The following is a 19,436-nucleotide window of genomic DNA, read 5'->3' on the forward strand; positions in this document are numbered from 1 at the left end:
ATTCTACTTTTCATATGTTTCTAGAAAGTAATGTTGCTGCGTGCCATCAAGTTGGTTCTGACTCATAACATCCGCATGTGACAGAGTGGAACTGCCCTATATGGTTTCCTAGGCTGTAATCTCTACAGGAGCAGATCACCAGTTCTTTCCTCCCACAGAGCCACTGGGTAGGTTTGAACTGCCGACCTTTCAGTTAGCAGCCAAGCTCTTAACCACTGTGTCACCAGGGCTCCTTTCCATAAAGTCATAGGAAGGTCTTTTTACCCCTCTTCAGTTATAATATATATATATATATATATATATTTTGCTATTTATTATAATATTCATCATGATAAACTTATCTATGCCTTTAATATATATATCATAAGAACTAATAAGGAAATGCACTTTTAACATATAATATGCACTTTTAACATACAGACCAGTGTTATTCAATAAAATAATGCAAGCCACATGTGTTAAGTCTGCATTTTCTATTATTGTTGTTGTTAGGTGCTGTCGAGTTGGTTCCAACTCCTCAGGACCCTATGTACAACAGAACGAAATATGCTGGTCCTATATCATCCTCACTATTGTTGCTATGTTTGAGCCCATTGTTGTAGCCACTGTGTCAATCAATCCATCTAGTCGAGGGTCTTCCTCTTTTTCACTGACCTTCTACTTTACCAAGCATGATGTCCTTCTCCAGGAACTGGTCCCCACAATATGTCAAAAGCACTTGAGATGAAGTGTTGCCATCCTCGCTGCTAAGAAGCATTCTGGCTATATTTCTTCCAAGACAGATTTGTTTGCTCTTCTGGCAGTCCATGGTATATTCAATATTCTTCACCAACACCATAATTCAAAGACATCAATTCATCTTTGGTCATCCTTATTCACTGTCCAGCTTTTGCATGCATATGAAGTGACTGAAAATACCATGGGTGGGGTCAGGTGCACCTTAGTCCTCAAAGTGACATCTTTGCTTTTTAACACTTTCAAGATTTCTTTTGCCCAATATGTCATTTGATTTTTCTTTCTTTTAAAAAAATTGTGATTTAGGTGAAAACTTACAGCACCAATGAGTTTCTCATTCAAAAATTTATACACAAATTGTTTCATGCATTGGCTGCAATCCTGCATTGTGTCAGCACTCTCCCCCTTTCCCTTTCCACCTCAGGCTCACCATATCCATTCATCCAGTTTTCATGTTCCCTTTCGCCTACTCGTCTTTGTTCCTGGGCAGGTGCTCCCTATGTGATCTCGTGTACTTGACTGACCTAAGAAGCACGTTCCTCATATATGTTATTGTTTGTCTTACAGGCTTGCCTAATCTGTGGCTGAAAGGTGAACTTTGGGAATGGCTTCAATTCCGAGTTAGAATGATGGCTGGGGGCCATAGTTTCCAGTGTTCCCCCAGCCTCTGTCAGACCAGTAAGTCTGGTCTTTTTTGTGAATTTGATCATTTGTTCTATCTTTTTCTCCTGTTCTGTCTGGGACCCTCTATTGTAATACCAGTCAGAGTGGTTGGTAGTGGTTGCTGGGCACCATCTAGTTCTTCTGGTCTCAGGGTCATGTAGGTTGTGGTTCATGTGGTCCATGAGTCTTCTGGACTAATTGCTCCCTTGAGCCTTCAGTTTTTTCCCTCTCCTTTGCTCTGGATTAGAAGAGACTGACAGCTGTATCTTAGATGGCTGCTTGCAAGCTTTTAGGACCCCAGATGCTACTCAACAAAGTAGGATGTAGAACATCATCTTTAAGAACTATGTTGTGCCAATTGATGTAGATGTCCCCCCAAGTCCATGGTTATAATACACTTTCGTCCATCCCCACCAAGTAGTTACCTTTTCAAGTTCATCCAGCTTTTAGCTATTTTGCTGAAGGCCTCTGAGCCAGGGGCTGTCATAGCTTCAAAGTCTACTAACTGAAAAAGAGAAATTTAGAAAAGTGATTAAATATGGAGGAGAAAGGCTTAGTATGAAATCTGTTCAAGTCATTCTAAAATAAAAATTCACAGATTGAGATTTAACACACAACCATTCTCCCATTTCAACTCCAACATACCTTCCCTTTGGGAATTTTTCCTGCTATTTCTTTTCCACTTGCCATCAATGCTCCCACTATCACCGAATAAGCTATTACACTGTTCAAATAAAGAACACTTATTAATCAATCCTGTTCTATAGGATTCTATAAATAGTTATCATGTATAAAGCTCACCATGTACTTTCTATCATAAAAAAAAAAAAACCTTTATTTCTTTTAAGAATTCTTTGGATATTAAAAATAAGAGCATTTTTATTTGTCTTAAAAATGTTTACTAATACTAAGGGTAACTGTGACAAAAACATTCTTCTTCTGAGAAAAAAAAAGTGCTTTTCTTTCTATGAATACTTTTCTTTCCACTTGGGTTTTCTATTCTAGTGAAATAATGAGTTATAAAAATGTGCCCATTTATATTTTTAACAGCTTCATGAGGCTTGGCTTTAAAATGCATGTATACAACATACTCTGTAAACAATCTTATTTTTCAAGCATTAAAAACTTTGGTCTCCAAAGAAGAAAAGGAGAACCTATCCTCAGAATGTGCTAACACACTGGTCTGAAAACTGATGTTCTCTAAGTTTCCTCCTTGACATGTAACAGATCATTCTTTATTTGGATGTTTATTATGCACCGACTGTGCACTTGTGTGAGGCACTAAAGACACAAAGAAAAGTAAGACTAAGCTCTTGAGTTCTGAGCATGCAGTCCAGGAGACAGACAGCATGCAGCTCAGGGATTACAGAGTGCTCCGAGGGCATTGGAGAACACGAGTACTAGATTCCAGGGACAGCTCACCGAGGAAGACCTCACAGAGTCTGTAAGTATCTGAGCTGCACATTTGAAGGATGGGGCAGAGTAGGGGGACAAGTGGGCAGGGACGGGCTGAACAGAAGGGAAAGCATGTGCACTGATGTGAAGGTATGCAAAAAGGCATGGAGGGGTGGTGGAGGGTGCAAACAGAACGAACCACAGACATTCCCAAGGGTAGAGAAAAGGGCAGATAAAAGGGAGTGGTGATTAGGCTGTGACGTAAACCAGGGCAGGATCAGGACTGGCACTGGCCACCATGCCTGAGTTTGGATTTCTGCCAGAAGGTACTGGGGAGTTGCTGAAGCACCGTAAGCAGGCTTGCGTTTCAGAGATAATGGGTGGCTTGGTGGTGCAGAGGGAGGGGAAGGAGAGAATCCTGGAAGCAGGGGAACTGGTTAGAAAGGTCATGGCGGAAGATGATAAGGGCCATAGTTTATGGAGTAGCTGTGAGGATAGGGAAGAGAGAGAGAATAGAAGCTTGGAAGGCACAATCAACAGGGTAGGGACTAAACAGTGAACAGATGTAGGCGTGAAGGGGAAGGGTCAAGGATGACTGGAGCTATATTTCCTTCCTGTACCACCTGTGAGCCAGCAGAGCTGTGTGAGAGACAATGAAGTGAGTACTGTGCACACGCTGTAGAGATAGATAGGCCTTATGCACATCATGCATTCAGTGGATACAACTGATCATAAGTATGCTGACTATACAATATGCACATTCCTGCTATGTTTCAATGGTTTATTATTATAATAATATATTTTATTGCCACATTTAGTTTTACTTTCTAAAGCATTAATTAAAGATACAGACATTCAAGCATATTATTTTAGCCAAAACATCTCAAGCTTAAATGTGTGTTAGCAAGAGGAAAATACCATTTACATGATATACTGTGCATAGTACTGGAAAAGGGAATAGAAGAAAACTCCACTGACATATCCCTTGTTTTAATGGCACTTAGAAACAAACAAAAGACCCGATGTATACAAACGAGTAGGCTAAAATTCTCTAAAATAATAGAATTATTAAGGAAAGATTGGTGAACCAATGGTTTATAACAATTAATGGCCAAGGGGGTGGGAGATAAGGGTCTGGCAAATATAAAAAATTAAAATACACTGAGTGCAATGTACAGCACAGAGTAAGCTTTAATAAATTTTTGTTGAAGAAATGAATCCCTAGCTTATGAAACTTGTTGTTGCTGTGTGCCATTGAGTCTATTCTGATTCATAGCAACCCTACAGGACGGAGTAGAACCGCCCCATAAAGCTTCCAAGGCTGTAATCTTTATGGAAGCAAATTGCCAGGTCTTTTCTCCCACATTGTTGCTGAAGAGTTTGAACTGCCCATCTTTTGGTTAGCAGCCAAGCACTTAACTGCTGTGCCACCAGGGCTCCTTTTATTAAACTTAAGCATACCATATTAGAATTAATTTTTATCATTCTTTTTTAATGGTAAGGTAGATTAAGGAGATTATTCGAAAAGAAAGAGGGGGTGTGTCTCGCCATTACTTTGTATACTTTTGTACCTCCATTCGTAACAGGCAGTAAAAGCAAAAAGGACCAAATTTTTTAATTAAAAAAAAAAGTTTTTAATTACAGAATATCATCACCTGGAAACCCTGGTGGCATAGTGGTTAAGTGCCACGGCTGCTAACCAAAGGGTCGGCAGTTTGAATCCGCCAGGCACTCCTTGGAAACTCTATGGGGCAGTTCTACTCTGTCCTATAGGGTTGCTATGAGTCGGTAATCGACTCGACGGCACGGGGTTTTGGGTTTATCACTCACCTGGATCCTCGAGAGAGTGGCATTAAATTATAAAAGTAATAAACTAAGGATAAGATTAAGTTACAAACAGCATCAGCCTCCTAGGAAAAAAAGATACATGCCCATTAAAGATTAGATTATAAATTTTTATAGGTGATTAGACATATAATGATCATTTACATCAAGAAAAAGGTTGTTTCTTGCCTCTACAAAACCTGACTTTTTACATTCTTGAATATTCCTTACTCTTCTTGTATCATTTTTTTTTCCAATGATAGGGTATACACACAGTTCAATTTATAGCACTATTTTCCCAGTTGTTTTTTTAAACTTCAACTTTTTCTGATAAACATAACAATCTGTCTCCTTTAACGTTATTTAAAATGTCAAAATATATATTGTGACTAAAATAAAACAAAAGCACTCATTAATACTGAATATGGTTCCTCAAAGTACATGCATCCCTACCCCAGAAGATTCCACTAAGCCCCCACTCCACACTAAGGTTTAGGTGATAAATATGCTTAATTATGTACATAAGTTCAGATGCTTAGCTGTATGTATGAAGGGATGCCAGTCAGAGAAGTGAGGTGACGTTCTGAGGGCCCCAGGCACCAGTTCAGGAACACAGTGGATGGTGCGCCTACCACACTGCAGGTACAGTGGCAGGGTAGAGACACACAACTGAGCATGACACAGAGCCTGCTCCAAGGCAGGGCAGGCCACCAAGGGCAGAGGCTACAGCCTAGGAAGGGGCTATCAGGTGCAAAGGACCATAACCTCAGTCTACTTTCACTACCAAATTAAATGTATCATAAGGACTAAGTTCAAAAGCTCACTACAAAACATGACTGTAAGCAACAACCGCTGTGATGGCAAGAAAATGGAAGATAAAGGGGAAGCTTAAGCCGTTTTCATTATGGACCAACTTTTCATTTAAATCTTGTTGAAGACCAAACTTATGATAATGTATAACACGGTATACATACCTTCCAACTATATAAACTTATCGTTTCCCCCCAATTACTGTAGTTACTAAGTTTTTTTTCTACGAGAGTATTAAAAAAGAAATACTTATAGATCAATTAAAACTGACATCAAGTATAATATGTTTATTCATAAGGAAGGGCAGAGATTTTAAAATTTTATAAAAGAATCACAGAAAGAGAGGATAAAACAGAAATAAACAAAAACTCACCCCAAATTCTGACGAGAGAATCAATACCTTTCCTTTTGCTGTCAGATCTTTATAAAGTGCATCTATTTCAGCATGATACAATTGTGTTCTTTCTTCCGTGGTTTGCGTTTCCACAGAAAAGAGTATATTACCAACTCTAAAAATACAAGAATGAGTGTAAAAGGCACATATTATACAATTCAAAGAGCCAAACACAGACAGTAAAAAAAAGAAGCAAATAGCATGCTGATGTGGCACTAAACAGATCTAAGAATATATCCTACCTTTTCAGTTATAGACAGAAAGGTATGTTTCCTAAGTATGCAATTATTCCATAAAATGTGACATAAAGGCTAACCAGCATCTGGCTTAGTCCTACCATATGTATTTATTATATGAGCTTAAGCTAATACAGGGAAAACAAGTATACATAGTAAAGAATGAATCTAAATGGCCAGTAAATATTTTATAGACAGTTATCCCATTACGACTGAAAAAATCAGGAGCAAGAACTGTGTTATGAAGGAAGTTCAGGGAGTCTGCTTTTTAAAACTAAGCTTCTGCTTCATGCTGTTAAGCTCTATGGAAGATATAAAGTCCTTTGATGCTATGAAGAAAAGCAGGGCACAGATGTCGCCTTCACTGAGTAAGGAAGGGAGTAACAAGGCCACACATTATTATGAGACCCTCTATAGTACCATAACATAGTTCAGTAGGGGTTCAAATAAGGCAGCGACTACATCTAATTTGGAAGACATGGAATAAAAAACAGGAGATGCTTGGTAGAAGAAGTGGCTTGAAGATGGATCCTGAAGAACAGATATGGGATGACCAGGAGCCTGGAGAGGAGAAGTGGCAGGTGAACATGGGGAACAACAAGCAGTCCAGTCTGATTAGCAGGCAAGACTCCTACAGGAAAATGGTGGAAGGTGTGAACCTGGAAATATTGTTTGAGGCCACACTATAGAAGGCCTTGAGTGCCCAGCAGAAGGCTTGGTTTTGGTACCTACAGACAACAGAGTATGGAGAAGTGCTCTTTGGTGCTGGGGGACTGCCCAGCGGAGTAAAGCTTTAGGAATGTTAATGTGGCAGTGATGCACAGATGCATATGGGGTGGAGAGACCAAGTATGAGTCTCTGCGAGAGGTTATGAGGCCGAGACCAAGGGCAATGGGAATGAAAGAAACACTGTGCATGGTAATGAATGGGATGAGGACAGTTGAAGAAAGAAGGGATTTTATATACTCTTTTATTCAGAACTTCTATTTCTGCCTAAGAACTTAATCTGAGGATATACATGATGGATATATAAAAAGGGAGGAGAAATGTTTCCTTGAACAGGCAACCCTGAAATTCCCTTTCGGGCAAGAGTACTTTAATTGGGAAAGCACTTTGATTAAGTCGCTTAGGCTAGAGATTGGGACCTCAAAAATATGCAACAGCAACACAATTTGAAAGTTGTTAAACTGCTGTGTACACATGAAGGCCTGTGTGAATAAGTTTTGATATGGAACCTAAAGAAGAGGTTCCCTGTTGTTTGAGAGAGAAAAGCACATGAAAAAGGCAGAGCCCAAGAGGCAGAGAGGCCAGGAGAATATAAGTCATACCCTGATCACTGAACTGGCAGGAGTCATTGGGAAAGCTCTGACCTTCCACAGGCTACGGAACTGAGGAATGTGTCGGGGGGAGAGGGAGAAGAGAGAGGGGATCCCCTAGGTAATTCCACCTAAAATTCAAAGGATATGGAGGCTCCTACATGAAGTTTGGATATCGCAACCCAAACCCATTGTTGTCGAGTCAATTCTGACTCATAGCTACCCTCTAGGACAGAGCAGAACTGCCCTATAGGGTTTCCAAGGTTGTAAATCTTTACGGAAGTAGACTATGGGTCTACATAGCTGAGGAGTAGCTATGGGTTCAAACTGCTGAACTTTCAGTTAGCAGCCAAGCACTTAACCACTGCGCCACCCCACCAGGGCTCCTTGTTTGTATATCAGATGTATATAAAGGTATAGTTAATAAAGATGTTCACTGCAGTGCTATTTACAAAGTAAAAAAAAAAAGAAAAAGGCAAACCCCTAAATGGTCAATAACAAAAAATTAGTAGGAAAACCTCTGCGACATCCATACAATGGAATACTACGCAATGATAAAAAATGTTTGTACAAATATGACACGGGAAAATGTTCATGATAAAACAATAGAAAGGGTTAAAAAAAACAAGTTACAAAACAAGATGTATAGTATAATCACATTTTTTAAAATACCTTAATGATTTTTACTTTTTAGTTTTACTTTTCTATATATTCTAAATTTTCTACAGTAAGAGTGCATTACTCTTGTAATATATTAAAACTTGTATTATAAAAACAAAACTTTACAATGGTTTCAACTTGCCAATCTCCCATCTTATTTCCATTTTATCAGTCAAATCCTTTCGAAACTTCAAGAATCCAGAAAAATGCTTTCCACAAATTAGACATTGTACTAAAGATCTAGAAAGTTGTTAGATTTAGCACAGTCAGAATTTATCTGCCAGTGTGATACCCTAGCTGTCATATCCAAAAGATGACTGGCTGTAGCTACACACTGGAGCTTGATCATTTTCATTTCAGGATAAGAGCAAACGCCTACTATGACGGTCTCCCAGGCAACACCAGGCATGTGTACACTTCTGGCCACAAGCCCCTACCCCATCCCCACACTGAGGACACACACATACTTGTCTCCTGTAATAGTGATTGTGAATCCATCATATTCCTTCCCTGGATCTTTGAGGCTGGGGACTTTTGTGTTCACAGTGAACCCATCCTTCGTTTTAGTATTAAACTGCTTTCAGGGGAAAAAAAAAATCAATGTCACTAGTCTACAATTCACTATAAACCCCATCTGCATTTCTGTAGTGCTGCCTCCAACTCAGATGTGTTTAAGAAGGATCACAGAAGTCACCTGATGCACAAGACCATGTGCTCCGTCACAGCAGTTGGTTCCTGAGGATGCCTCTATGGCCAGCACAAACTCTGACAGTCCCAGTGATGCTCCCCGTGACCCCTACTGGCGTCCAGCAGAGGGCCTTAGCACAAAAGCCCCCCCCTTCCCCCCCGCCAAAAAAAACCCAAACCCATTGCCGTCAAGTCAATTCCGACTTATAGCAACCCTACAGGACAGGCTAGAACTGCCCCACAGAGTTTCCAAGGAGTGCCTGGCGGTTTTGAACTGCCAACCTTTTGGTTAGCAGCTGTAGCTCTTAGCCACTATGCCGTCAGGGTTTCCAAAAGGCCCCCAGCTCCCCTAACCAATGAGGCAAGGTATTCTGCTCACTCCTGCCAGCTTTTTCATTTTTTTGTTTTTCACATCATTTATCTCTCTAAGCAGCAACTTTCTTGGCGGAGCAGTTGTACTCAATATCCTGTAACTCAAAAACCAACTTATGTTTATGTTAGTGCTCCTTCAAAGTAGGGTTTGGGTCTATTACGATTTATCTGAAAAGTACTCAGGTTTATATTCACCCACTGGAGAATGCCATTTACGCACAGGCCGGCTCCCAGCCTGCAGACCACACCACAGAGTACGTTAAGGGATGGCACAGCTGTACGAATGGCCCTCAGGACAAGCTAAGCATGGGGCAGATTCAGATGCCAACTTTCTTTTTTGTAATTTTATTTACTTTGTTATTGTTGATGAGAATATACACAGCAAGACATACAATTCAACAGCTTCTACATGCACCATTTAGTGACATTGATTACACTCTCCGAGTTGTGCAACCATTCTCATCTTCCTTTTCTGAGTTGCTCCTCGCCATTAACATAAACTCAGTTCCCCTTAAGGGTCTTATTTAATCTTTCGCGTTGCTATCATCAGTTGGCTCCCATACAGATTGTTCTTAAAAGAGCGTAATGCTCAAGGGCAGACATTTTTTTACTAGTTAAGCTAAACTACTGCCTAGTTTTAAGAAGACTTCAGAGGATATTTTTGGTTTAATCTTTAAAACTTAAATCGAAAATACTAGATGTCAACTTACTATTTAAAATATTTACAACAAAACTGAAATGCCAATAATAGGTCTGTCTTTGCCCCCCAAAAGCGCCCCCTAAATTCTAAAACCAGCAAGACAGATCAAGTGTCCACAGCAGGCGCAGAGAAGGACGGGGTGGACAATGGGATGTAAACGTAAGCCGACAGCTCAGGCACTCAGGGCCAACAGCGGGAACTGAAACAGAGTGTCCGACATGAAAAATATGGTTTTTATAAAGAATACACAGAGATGGAGAAGGAGAAACTTTGTTAAACACTGAGGATACACCAATTCTCATTTAATCCTCACAACATACTTGTAAAATAGGGTCGGATCTCAATTTTACAGATGAAACGAACTTGGTGACATTAAGTACCAGACCTGAGTTACACAGCTGGAAGCCGGCAGAGTAAGAATTCAAGCACAGGGCTTTATGGCTTCAAAGTCCACATTATTTTCTAAGAAGCTGCCTCTAGGGGACCTAAGTGTATCGGTTTCCCATCAAGAGTATATTGTGCATTTTCAGTGGGAGCTGTTGCAGTGTCACTTTACTAAGCACTTTAAACACAAAAATATTTTGTTTTATATACTTCTAAGTGTGCCCTTTAATGACCAATGTATCAGTTGTCAGGTGCTGTCGAGTCGGTTCCGACTCATAGCTACCCCACGCACAGCAGAAACACCGCCCTGTCCTGTGCCATCCTCGTAATTGTTGTTATGTTTGAGTCCGTTGTTGGAGCCACTGTGTCAGTCCATCTCACTGAGGGTCTTCCTTTTATTCGCTGACCTCTACTCTACCAAGCATGCTGTCCTTCTCCAGGGACTGGTCCCTCCTGATGATATGCCCAAAGTATGCGAGATGAAATCTTACCATCATTGCTTCTAAGTAGCATTCTGATTGTACTTCTTCCAAAACAGATTTGTTCATCCTTCGGGCAGTCCATAGTGTATTCAATACTCTTTGCCAACACCATAAATCAAAAGCGTCAATTCTTCTTCAGTCTTCCTTATTCATTGTCCAGTTTTCGGAAGTATATGAGGCAACTGAAAATATCATGTCCTGGGTCAGGCATACCTTAATCCTCAAGGTGACATCTTTGCTTTTTAATACTTTAAAGAGTTCTTTTGCAGTAGATTTGTCCAGTGCAATATGTTGTTTGATTTCTTGACGCTGCTTCTATGGGTATTGAATATGGATCCAAGTAAAATGAAATCCTTGACAACTTCAATATTTTCTCCATTTATCATGATGTTGCCTATTGGTCCAGTAGTGAGAATTTTTTTCTTTATGTTGAGATGTAACCCATACTAAAAAGGCTGTAATCTTTGATCTTCATCAATAAGTACTTCAAGTACTCCTCACTTTCAGCAAACAAGGCTGTGTCATCTGCATATCACAGGTTGTTAATGAGTCTTCCTCCAATCCTGATGCCTTGTTTTTCTTCATATATATAGCCCAGCTTCTCTGTTTGCTCAACATATAGATTGAATAAGTACAGTGAAAGGATGCAACCCTGATGCATATTCATAGTCCTGGACTAAAGCTAGTAAAGTGTGGAAGTGATAATGTCACCCCTGCCATCTCTCAGGCAACACAGTCAAATCATCAGAGAGACCTCATACCAACAAGGGCACAGTGACAGCATGTCTACCTTCTCTCAGGCTGTGCTCTAAATGACCAGTCTTATATACTATTTTTAGTTTTCCTTTTACACCAGACATATGTAAGCTTATTTTTTATTTTTTAATGCCATGGTAAATTTAAATGCCTAAAATAACCACAGAAAAGCAGTTTAAAAACTCTGAGACACATTCCAGTTTTCTTTCTGTAGTGCATCCTAGGGGCCTCAGCAAAGCCATTCTGCCCTCTGGGGGACACTTTGGGAATTTAGGAGAGCATTTTGGCTGTTATCAAGTAGGTGGGGTATCACTGGAACTCAGCAGGCAGCAACCAAGACTCCTAGAGGCTCCACAATGCAGGGGATGGCCATACAGTATGCATGGTTCTCCAATGCCCATGGGACATTTGTGTAGATGGAGAGCCTGTTTAACCAGTGGTTAAGAGCAACAGTGAGCTACGGCTGCTAACCAAAAGGTCGGCAGTTCAAATCCACTAGCCACTCCTGGAAACTCTATGGGGCAGCCCTACTCTGTCCTACAGGGTTACTATGAGTTGGGATTGACTCGATCGCAATATGTTTGGTTAGGCACTGCTCTGTTTTACATTTTATACACTAAGTATTTTTTACAAAGTTTTAATATACACTGAATTTTCCAGGAACACAAACAGCAGATAAATTAAGAGAAGATTGTATTATACAGAGTTTGAAACTTTACTAAGAATTGTTTGCAATTTCATGACACCAACCACAGCACAGCTCCTGTGTCACCAGTATGACATACATATACAGGGCTGTCCCATTCACCATGACTTTACATACAGGGGCAAGCAAATGACTACTTCTTTATGATTTTAGCGAAGGCATACTGACTGTATACTGACATACTGAAATACACAGCATGGCCTTTTACAACTCCTTTAGGGCAGTTTTTCTTTTTCTGGGGGGAGAATTTTTAGAGGTGATACTCTCTAAAAATATCACTTTAGTGTGGTAAAGGGGGCATTCAAACATGTTTGATGAGTTAATACAGTAGGTTTGAGAAAGTTGTGAAATGCTGCACTAGTTCATCAGACCCGGACAACAGCTCCTAAGGTAGATCTGGCAAGAACCTCTGCTCTTAGCAGATGAGGACCTGGGACTCAGCCTGGTCCATGGCTTGCCCAAGATTAGAAAAGTAGATGCAGATGCTGGCTCAAAGATGCTGAGGACGGACGGTGCTCTGATCCCTGCAGTGGCGTTCTGCTTATCCTTAGAAATGTATATGCTGTGATTATTCATATAAACTTCTGATATTTAATTTGGTATAAATCAATCTTATCTACTATAGCTACAAAAGAGCCCTGGTGGCGTAGTAGTTAAGAGCTCGACTGCTAACCAAAAGGTCGGCAGTTCAAATCCCCAAGCTGCTCCTTGGAAACCCTATGGGGCAGTTCTACTCTGTCCTAGAGGTTTGTTATGAGTCAGAACTGACTCAATGGCACCTAACAATGACAACAACAAATAGCTACAAAGAGAACATTTATTCAAGTTTTATATTAAAGTTCAAACCGTTACTTATAAAAGCATATCCGCCTGCCATTAGCACATTTTTGAGTAGTTATACTTTTAGGTGGATAAAAGGTTCATAAAGTTATAACTTTTCAACAGATTATACTTTTAATCCACATAATTTTTGTCACCTGTAGAGTCCTTTACCTTGAATTCAAATGTTTCTCATATTGACATGGCCATTGCTACTTTTCTTCTCATTAGCAGTTGCCTAGTATTACCTTTTCCCCTTTACTTCTTTAAATATCATTTTGTTGTAGGTGTCTCATGTAGAGAACAGATAGCTGGACTTTTAAAAACCAATCTGAAATCCTCAGTCTTTCTGTAAGGGGGATGCTTACTATTAATGTTATGTTGAGGCTTGTCACTGCCATCACATTTCCTATTGACCTTACCGCTTTTTCTCCTCTTCGTAAGCCTTTAATTTCAAATGATTTTGTTTTCATTATTCCATTTTCCTATCTTATAGAGGTTTAGTATTCTTCCAGTGTTTATCTTTAATTTTTTTTTAAGAATTTGAAATTTCTTTATTGAAAAGGTGTTTCTTCCTCCACTTTTAAATTTTTTTTTTTAATTTTATTGTGCTTTAAGTGAAAGTTTACAAACCAAGTCAGTCCCTCGTACAAAAACTTATACACACCTTGCTATATACTCCTAGTTGCTCTCCCTCTAATGAGACAGCACACTCCTTCCCTCCACTCTCCATTTTCGTGTCCATTTGGCTAGCTTCTGACCCCCTCTGCCCTCCCATCTCCAGACAGGAGCTACCCACACAGTCTCACGTGTCTACTTGATCCAAGGAGCTCACTCTTCACCAGTTATCATTTTCTATCCCATAGTCCAGTCCAATCCCTGTCTGAAGAGTTGGCTTTGGGAATGATTCCTGTCTTGCGCTAACAGCAGGTCTGGGGACCATGACCTCCGGGGTCCTTCTAGTCTCAATTGGACCATTAAGTCTGGTCTTTTTACAAGAAATTGGGGTCTGTATCCCACTGCTCTCCTGCTCCGTCAGGGCACCATCTAGTTCTTCTGGCATCAGGCTGATGTAATCTCTGGTTTATGTGGCCCTTTCTGTCTCTTGGGCTCGTAATTACCTTGTATCCTTAGTATTCTTCATTCTCCTTTGGTCCAGGTGGGTTAAGACCCATTGATGCATCTTAGATGGCTGCTTGCTGGTGTTTAAGACCCCAGATGCCACTCTCCAAAGTGGGATGCAGAATGTTTTCTTAATAGATTTTATTATGGCAATTGACTTAGACGTCCCCTGAAACCATGGTCCCCAAACCCCCACCCCTGCTACACTGGCCTTCAAAGTGTTCAGTTTATTCAGGAAACTGCTTTGATTTTGGTTTAGTCCAGTTGTGCTGACCTCTCCTGTACTGTGTGCTGTCTTTCCCTTCACCTAAAATAGTTCTTATCTACTATCTAATTAGTGAAAACCCCTCTCCCTGCCTCGATCCCTGCTCTCATAACCATCAAACAATATTTTCTTCTCTGCTTAAACTATTTTTCAAGTTCTTATAATAGTGGTCTCGTACAATATTTGTCCTTTTGCAACTGACTAATTTCACTCAGCATAATGCCTTCCAGATTCCTCTATGTTATGAAATGTTTCACGGATTCATCATTGTTTTTTACTGATGTATAGTATTCCATAGTGTGAATATAGCATAATTTATTCATCCATTCATCCATCGATAGGCACCTTGGTTGCTTCCACCTTTTTGCTATTGTAAACAGTGCTGCAATGAAATGGGTGTGCATGTATCTGTTCGTGTAAAGGCTCTTATTTCTCTAGGATATATTCCAAGGAGTGGACTGCTGGATTGTATGGCAGTTTTCTTTCTAGCTTTTTAAGGAGCCGCCAAATCTATTTCCAAAGTGGTTCTACCATTTTACACACCTTTAAATTTTTGTGTCTACTTTTTTCTATCAATGTCAAGGGTTAGTCAGTAATGATATTCTCTCAGTGACAAAACAAGTACCATGGTGCATTTACTTTCCTCAATTTTTAATGTTGAAATTATCTAGCATTTTAATTCCAGCTTACATTTTTTATATTTTTTAACATTACGCATTAGCAATACATTTTACTAATTTCTTTGTTCACCACTATTCCTTATATCTCATGTTTTCTCTTTTCTTGGATTCATTTTGTGAAAGTATATCCTTGAGTTATTTTGACAGAGAGGATCTGGGCTTGATGTATTCCTGTGATTGTCCAATGCCTGAAATAGTTGCTTAGTATACTGTCCAGTTTTATTACTGTTACAGTGTGGAAGGGCCATTGAGTGCCAGTTATTCCATGGCAGACAGAGGCAGAAGTCAATTATATATATTCTTTTCTCCCATCAATGGCTGTAAGTCTAATAGAAGTAGATCGCCAGGCCTTCTTCTATGGCCCCTGCTGGGTAGATTCAAAACACCAGTCTTTGGTTAGTAGCTGAGCACAAACCATTCGTGCTATCCAGGGGCCTTCAATTATATGTATTTGTAAGCTTTCTTCTGTTTCCTTCATTAACTACTTCCTCACAGATTAATTCTTCTGTTTGAGTCTAATGCCTGTGCTTCATTTTCTTTTGGTTATTATTCAGAGTATATTCATATTAGTGTTTTCAGGTAGTATGTATTTTAAAACATTTATGGCACAATGTTAATAAACACGCATTAACAATTAGGAGTTCTTTTTAAAAAGTACTGTAGTTTTTTTCCCCCTAAAAATATTTACCAAATTTTTGATAAATTTACCTTCATAATTGGAAGAAGGTCTTCTACTTTGTGAACCTTTTCCAGAGCTTCTCTGACTTCTAACAATCCTTTAGGATTATTAGCTCTTAAAAAGAAAAGAGAGAGACAGATGGCAAGTGAGATTAATACAGAGATGTAATAGCTAGTTATGCTATTACTTTCAAATTAATTTTCCTTTATTATGAGCACCTCAATGTTCAAAATGATGAACCACAACTGAAGTTTCTAAATCATGGAATGGCTTCATCTTAACGATTCTGGGGCTGCAGATGAGAATTAAGGAAATAAACAGCAGTCCATCAAGAAGATGAAAACGGAAAAGCAGAATGAATTGACAGCCAGTGTTTGGTGTATACATATACTGGCTTCGGTTTGCTTATAAAGCCTTGATTCTCCTATACCAACTCTGAAATTAGAAGTAAAGTTGTTCAAACAGAAGCTTCCTGTTAGGTATTTAAACCAATTTTATATTTATTTGGTCAAAACTAACCATTCAGATTTTTTTTCCCCTAGCGTTCTGCTCACTGTTCCGCCTATACCATACTGCCTTTCAATGCAGAGAGACTGAATATTAAAGCTGGAACGCGTAATAGTTAAATTCAAAGAAACCTCTTGCTTTGTAGAGGAAAGAGACTAGAAAATTCACACTATTGACTGTAATATTAAAAACACTCAGATGGGGTCCACTGATTTCATGAAGCTATTAAAATGAAGATTCTCACAAGTAATTATGAAAGGCTTTCTGTTTCTAAACATTACATAAAAATTAGATGCATTTTGTTTAGTCTGTCAACGTGGGTTTAGTTTTTAAGGTAAATATAACAAATGGAAAAACATATGAAATCAATTAATTACTATGAAAAAGAAAGCTGAAGAATTACCCATGATAAACAAGAATTCTATCTTTAATAAAACGAAGTATTTTCTCAAAATATTCCAGGTATCTCATGTTAATCACCTGACCCCTGTAAGGAAAAACAAACCAACAATAAAATTAAGACTCTTTTTACAAAGGAATATGTTCAAAACAAGATCTAATTTCAAGTTATTTTTTAAAAAATACAAGAATAAGAGAGCTGATGAGAATATTACAGCGAAAATGTTTGGGGAATCCGCATGTTCACAGTCAATGACCAGAGGAGAAGTAAAGTTCTGTCTGAGCAGGGCTGAGTGTCGGATCTTGCAGCTATCCTGGAGGGAAGGCAGCGAATGGTTGGTTGTCTGTACCATGCAGACTCCAGATATGCCCAAACGGGAAGAAAGACACACAAGTGCTTAAATGAGGTTTAGACTTGTATGCCAATCTCCTTCTATGTATCCCTTTACTTTTTCGACAATGTACCTTTCTCCTCCCCATGGGGGTTTCCTGATATTGTTACCTGCTAATTCTCCTTCTTGCTCTCTAGCTAACTAGCAGTCTTCACTCCCTCTATCTGCTCATATTATTTTCCTCACACTTTTTTTTTTTTTTTATCGTGCTTGAAGTGAAAGTTTACAAATAAGTCAGTCTATTTTCCTCACACTTCTATCCTTTTTTTTTTTTTTAATTGTATGCTCTCTGGACACTCTCTCTCCCAGAACTTCATTTACCACCAGCATGCTGACGAGTCACATGCACACCAGACAGCACTCCCTGGGGTCCCACAGGCATCTCAGGCCTCAAGTTCAGAATCATCAAATAGGAAATTTACTGCCCCACACCACACCTCGTCCAGCTCCACCCCCAAACATGCTCACCTACTCAGCTAGCTTTAATTGAAGGCCACTGTGTTTCAGTCAAGAAGCCCTGGTGGCGCACTGGTTAAAGCAATCGACTGCTAACCAAAAGGCTGGCAGTCCGAAACCACCAGCGGCTCCGTGGGAGAAAGATGTGGCAGTCTACTTTTGCAGAGATTTACAGCCTTGGAAACCCTGTGGGGTCACTATGAGTCAGGATCGACTCAACGGCAGTAGGTGGATTTGTGTGTCAGTCAGGAGTCCTAACAGTGCAGTGGTTAGCCCTTGGCTGCTAACTGAAAGGTCAGCAGTTCAAAACCCACCAGCCACTACGTGGGAGAAAGACATTGTAGTCTACTTCCATAAAGATTCCAAAAAACCAACCCACTGCCATCAAGTCGATTCTGACTCATAGTGACCCTATAGGACGGAACAGAACTGCCTCACAGGTTTTCCAAGGAGAGCCTGGTGGATTTGAACTGCCCACCTTTTTGGTTATCAGCCATAGCTCTTAACCATTACGCCTCCAGGGTTTCCCGTAGATTACAGCCTTGAAAACCCTATGGAGCAGTCCTATTCAGTCCTTTAAGGTCACTATGAGTAGGAATTGACTCCAGGGCACACAACAAGAAGAACAAGCAAATGAAGGGATGGGTAAAGAGGTAAACATTGCAACCATTTCCTGACTTGCATATCCTCTTGACAAAACAAAAGCTCCACAGTTAATGGACTTACTTACCCTCTCTAGAATGACCAGATATTGTTATTTACCCAAGCCCTTTGTGCACGTGTTGTGTTTTTTTTGGGGGGGGGGGAGTGGGGGGTTGGGGGGGGTGTAGTGTCTTTCCCCTACCACAACAGACTTGTCAAAAAACTTCTTTCAGTAACATAGTATTATCAGAAAGAGTTATGGTAAATGTAACTTTCTCCATCTAATTACTTTCCATGATGCTTTAGGACCCTTAAAGACTGATACCTTAGGCAACAACTTGCAGCCTACCCTTCAACTGAGCTCTGCCTCGAAGACATGCACCTTGGGAAGGAGGACAGCCTGCATTTCTTTACGTGGTTGAAAGAGCTACAGGCAGGTCTATGGATTCCCATATCAAAGAGCCACCAAAAGGAGCAGTGGATCACTCACCTTCTCCAAGGCCTGTCTATTTAGAATAAACTCCCATAAGAACAGGAAAGATGCCCAAATGTTCATACCTGATTAAATTGATGTGATTATTAAAACCTCTGCTGAGGCTTCGTGCTGGCATTTGATCTAACCACAGCACAGGCTGGTCTGGATCAGCAATCCTATAAAATAGAGCTTGTTACAGAAAAAGACTTTATGAAACCTGTAGATGTTCAAAAGCATTAAAAAAACAAAATGCATGGAAGTCTGCAAAATTAGGGAGAATGCAACTGCTAAGTCCGTTACATCTAAAAATATAATGCACAAAACCCCAAAACCAAACCCACTGCCGTCAAGTTGATTCTGACTCATAGAGACCCTATAGGACAGAGTGGAACTGCCCCATAGAGTTTCCAAGGAGTGCCTGGTGGATTTGAACTGCCAAACTCTTGGTTAGCAGCCTTAGCACTTAACCACTAAGCCACCAGGGTTTCCAAAAAATATAATGCACAGACCAGCAAATCCCAAACAGATGTTCCAACTGGACCAACTGAGAAGACTATAAAGGCTTAGTAGCAGAGCACTGTTTTTCTCATGAAAATGAATATCAGAAGCTTCCCTCAAACTGAACCTGGTTAACCAGGCACTCTTCAAAGATAAAGGGACCTGCACACTGAAATTCAAAGAGACTACTTTTTCCAAAATACTTTATTTAGAAATATGCTTAGAAACATATCAATCAATTCCTATTTCATAAACATTAGTTGAGTATATTTGAAAGAATAAAGATGCTAGCGATTTCTGACAAACTTTAGAGAGGAAAATGTAACCTACATGTCTTGGAAGAAGTACAGCTAGAATGTTCATTAGATGCAGGGATGGCAAG

The 19,436-nt window shown here is 39.8% G+C and overlaps 1 protein-coding gene across 14 annotated transcripts in view; it reads right to left on the reverse strand.

The window, feature by feature from the left end:
• TTC13 (tetratricopeptide repeat domain 13) overlaps window positions 1-19,436 on the reverse strand; it is a 97,281-nt gene that overhangs the window by 8,941 nt on the left and 68,904 nt on the right. For 5 of the 14 annotated variants that reach the window (XM_064276641.1, XM_064276638.1, XM_064276648.1 and 2 more), the window contains 9 exons: window positions 18,640-18,732; window positions 16,807-16,905; window positions 16,596-16,679; window positions 15,715-15,799; window positions 8,501-8,610; window positions 5,801-5,936; window positions 4,624-4,703; window positions 2,044-2,122; window positions 1,824-1,903 (listed from right to left, as the gene is read on the reverse strand). In XM_064276641.1, coding sequence (XP_064132711.1) covers window positions 1,824-1,903; window positions 2,044-2,122; window positions 4,624-4,703; window positions 5,801-5,936; window positions 8,501-8,610; window positions 15,715-15,799; window positions 16,596-16,679; window positions 16,807-16,905; window positions 18,640-18,732 — 846 coding nt within the window. Of the gene's footprint in view, window positions 1-654; window positions 909-1,823; window positions 1,904-2,043; window positions 2,123-4,623; window positions 4,704-5,800; window positions 5,937-8,500; window positions 8,611-15,714; window positions 15,800-16,595; window positions 16,680-16,806; window positions 16,906-18,639; window positions 18,733-19,436 lie in introns of those variants that run through there. The other 9 variants (XM_064276645.1, XM_064276643.1, XM_064276640.1 and 6 more) reach the window with 5 other exon arrangements.

Source organism: Loxodonta africana, chromosome 25, assembly GCF_030014295.1.
Source record: "Loxodonta africana isolate mLoxAfr1 chromosome 25, mLoxAfr1.hap2, whole genome shotgun sequence".
NCBI lineage: Eukaryota > Metazoa > Chordata > Mammalia > Proboscidea > Elephantidae > Loxodonta > Loxodonta africana.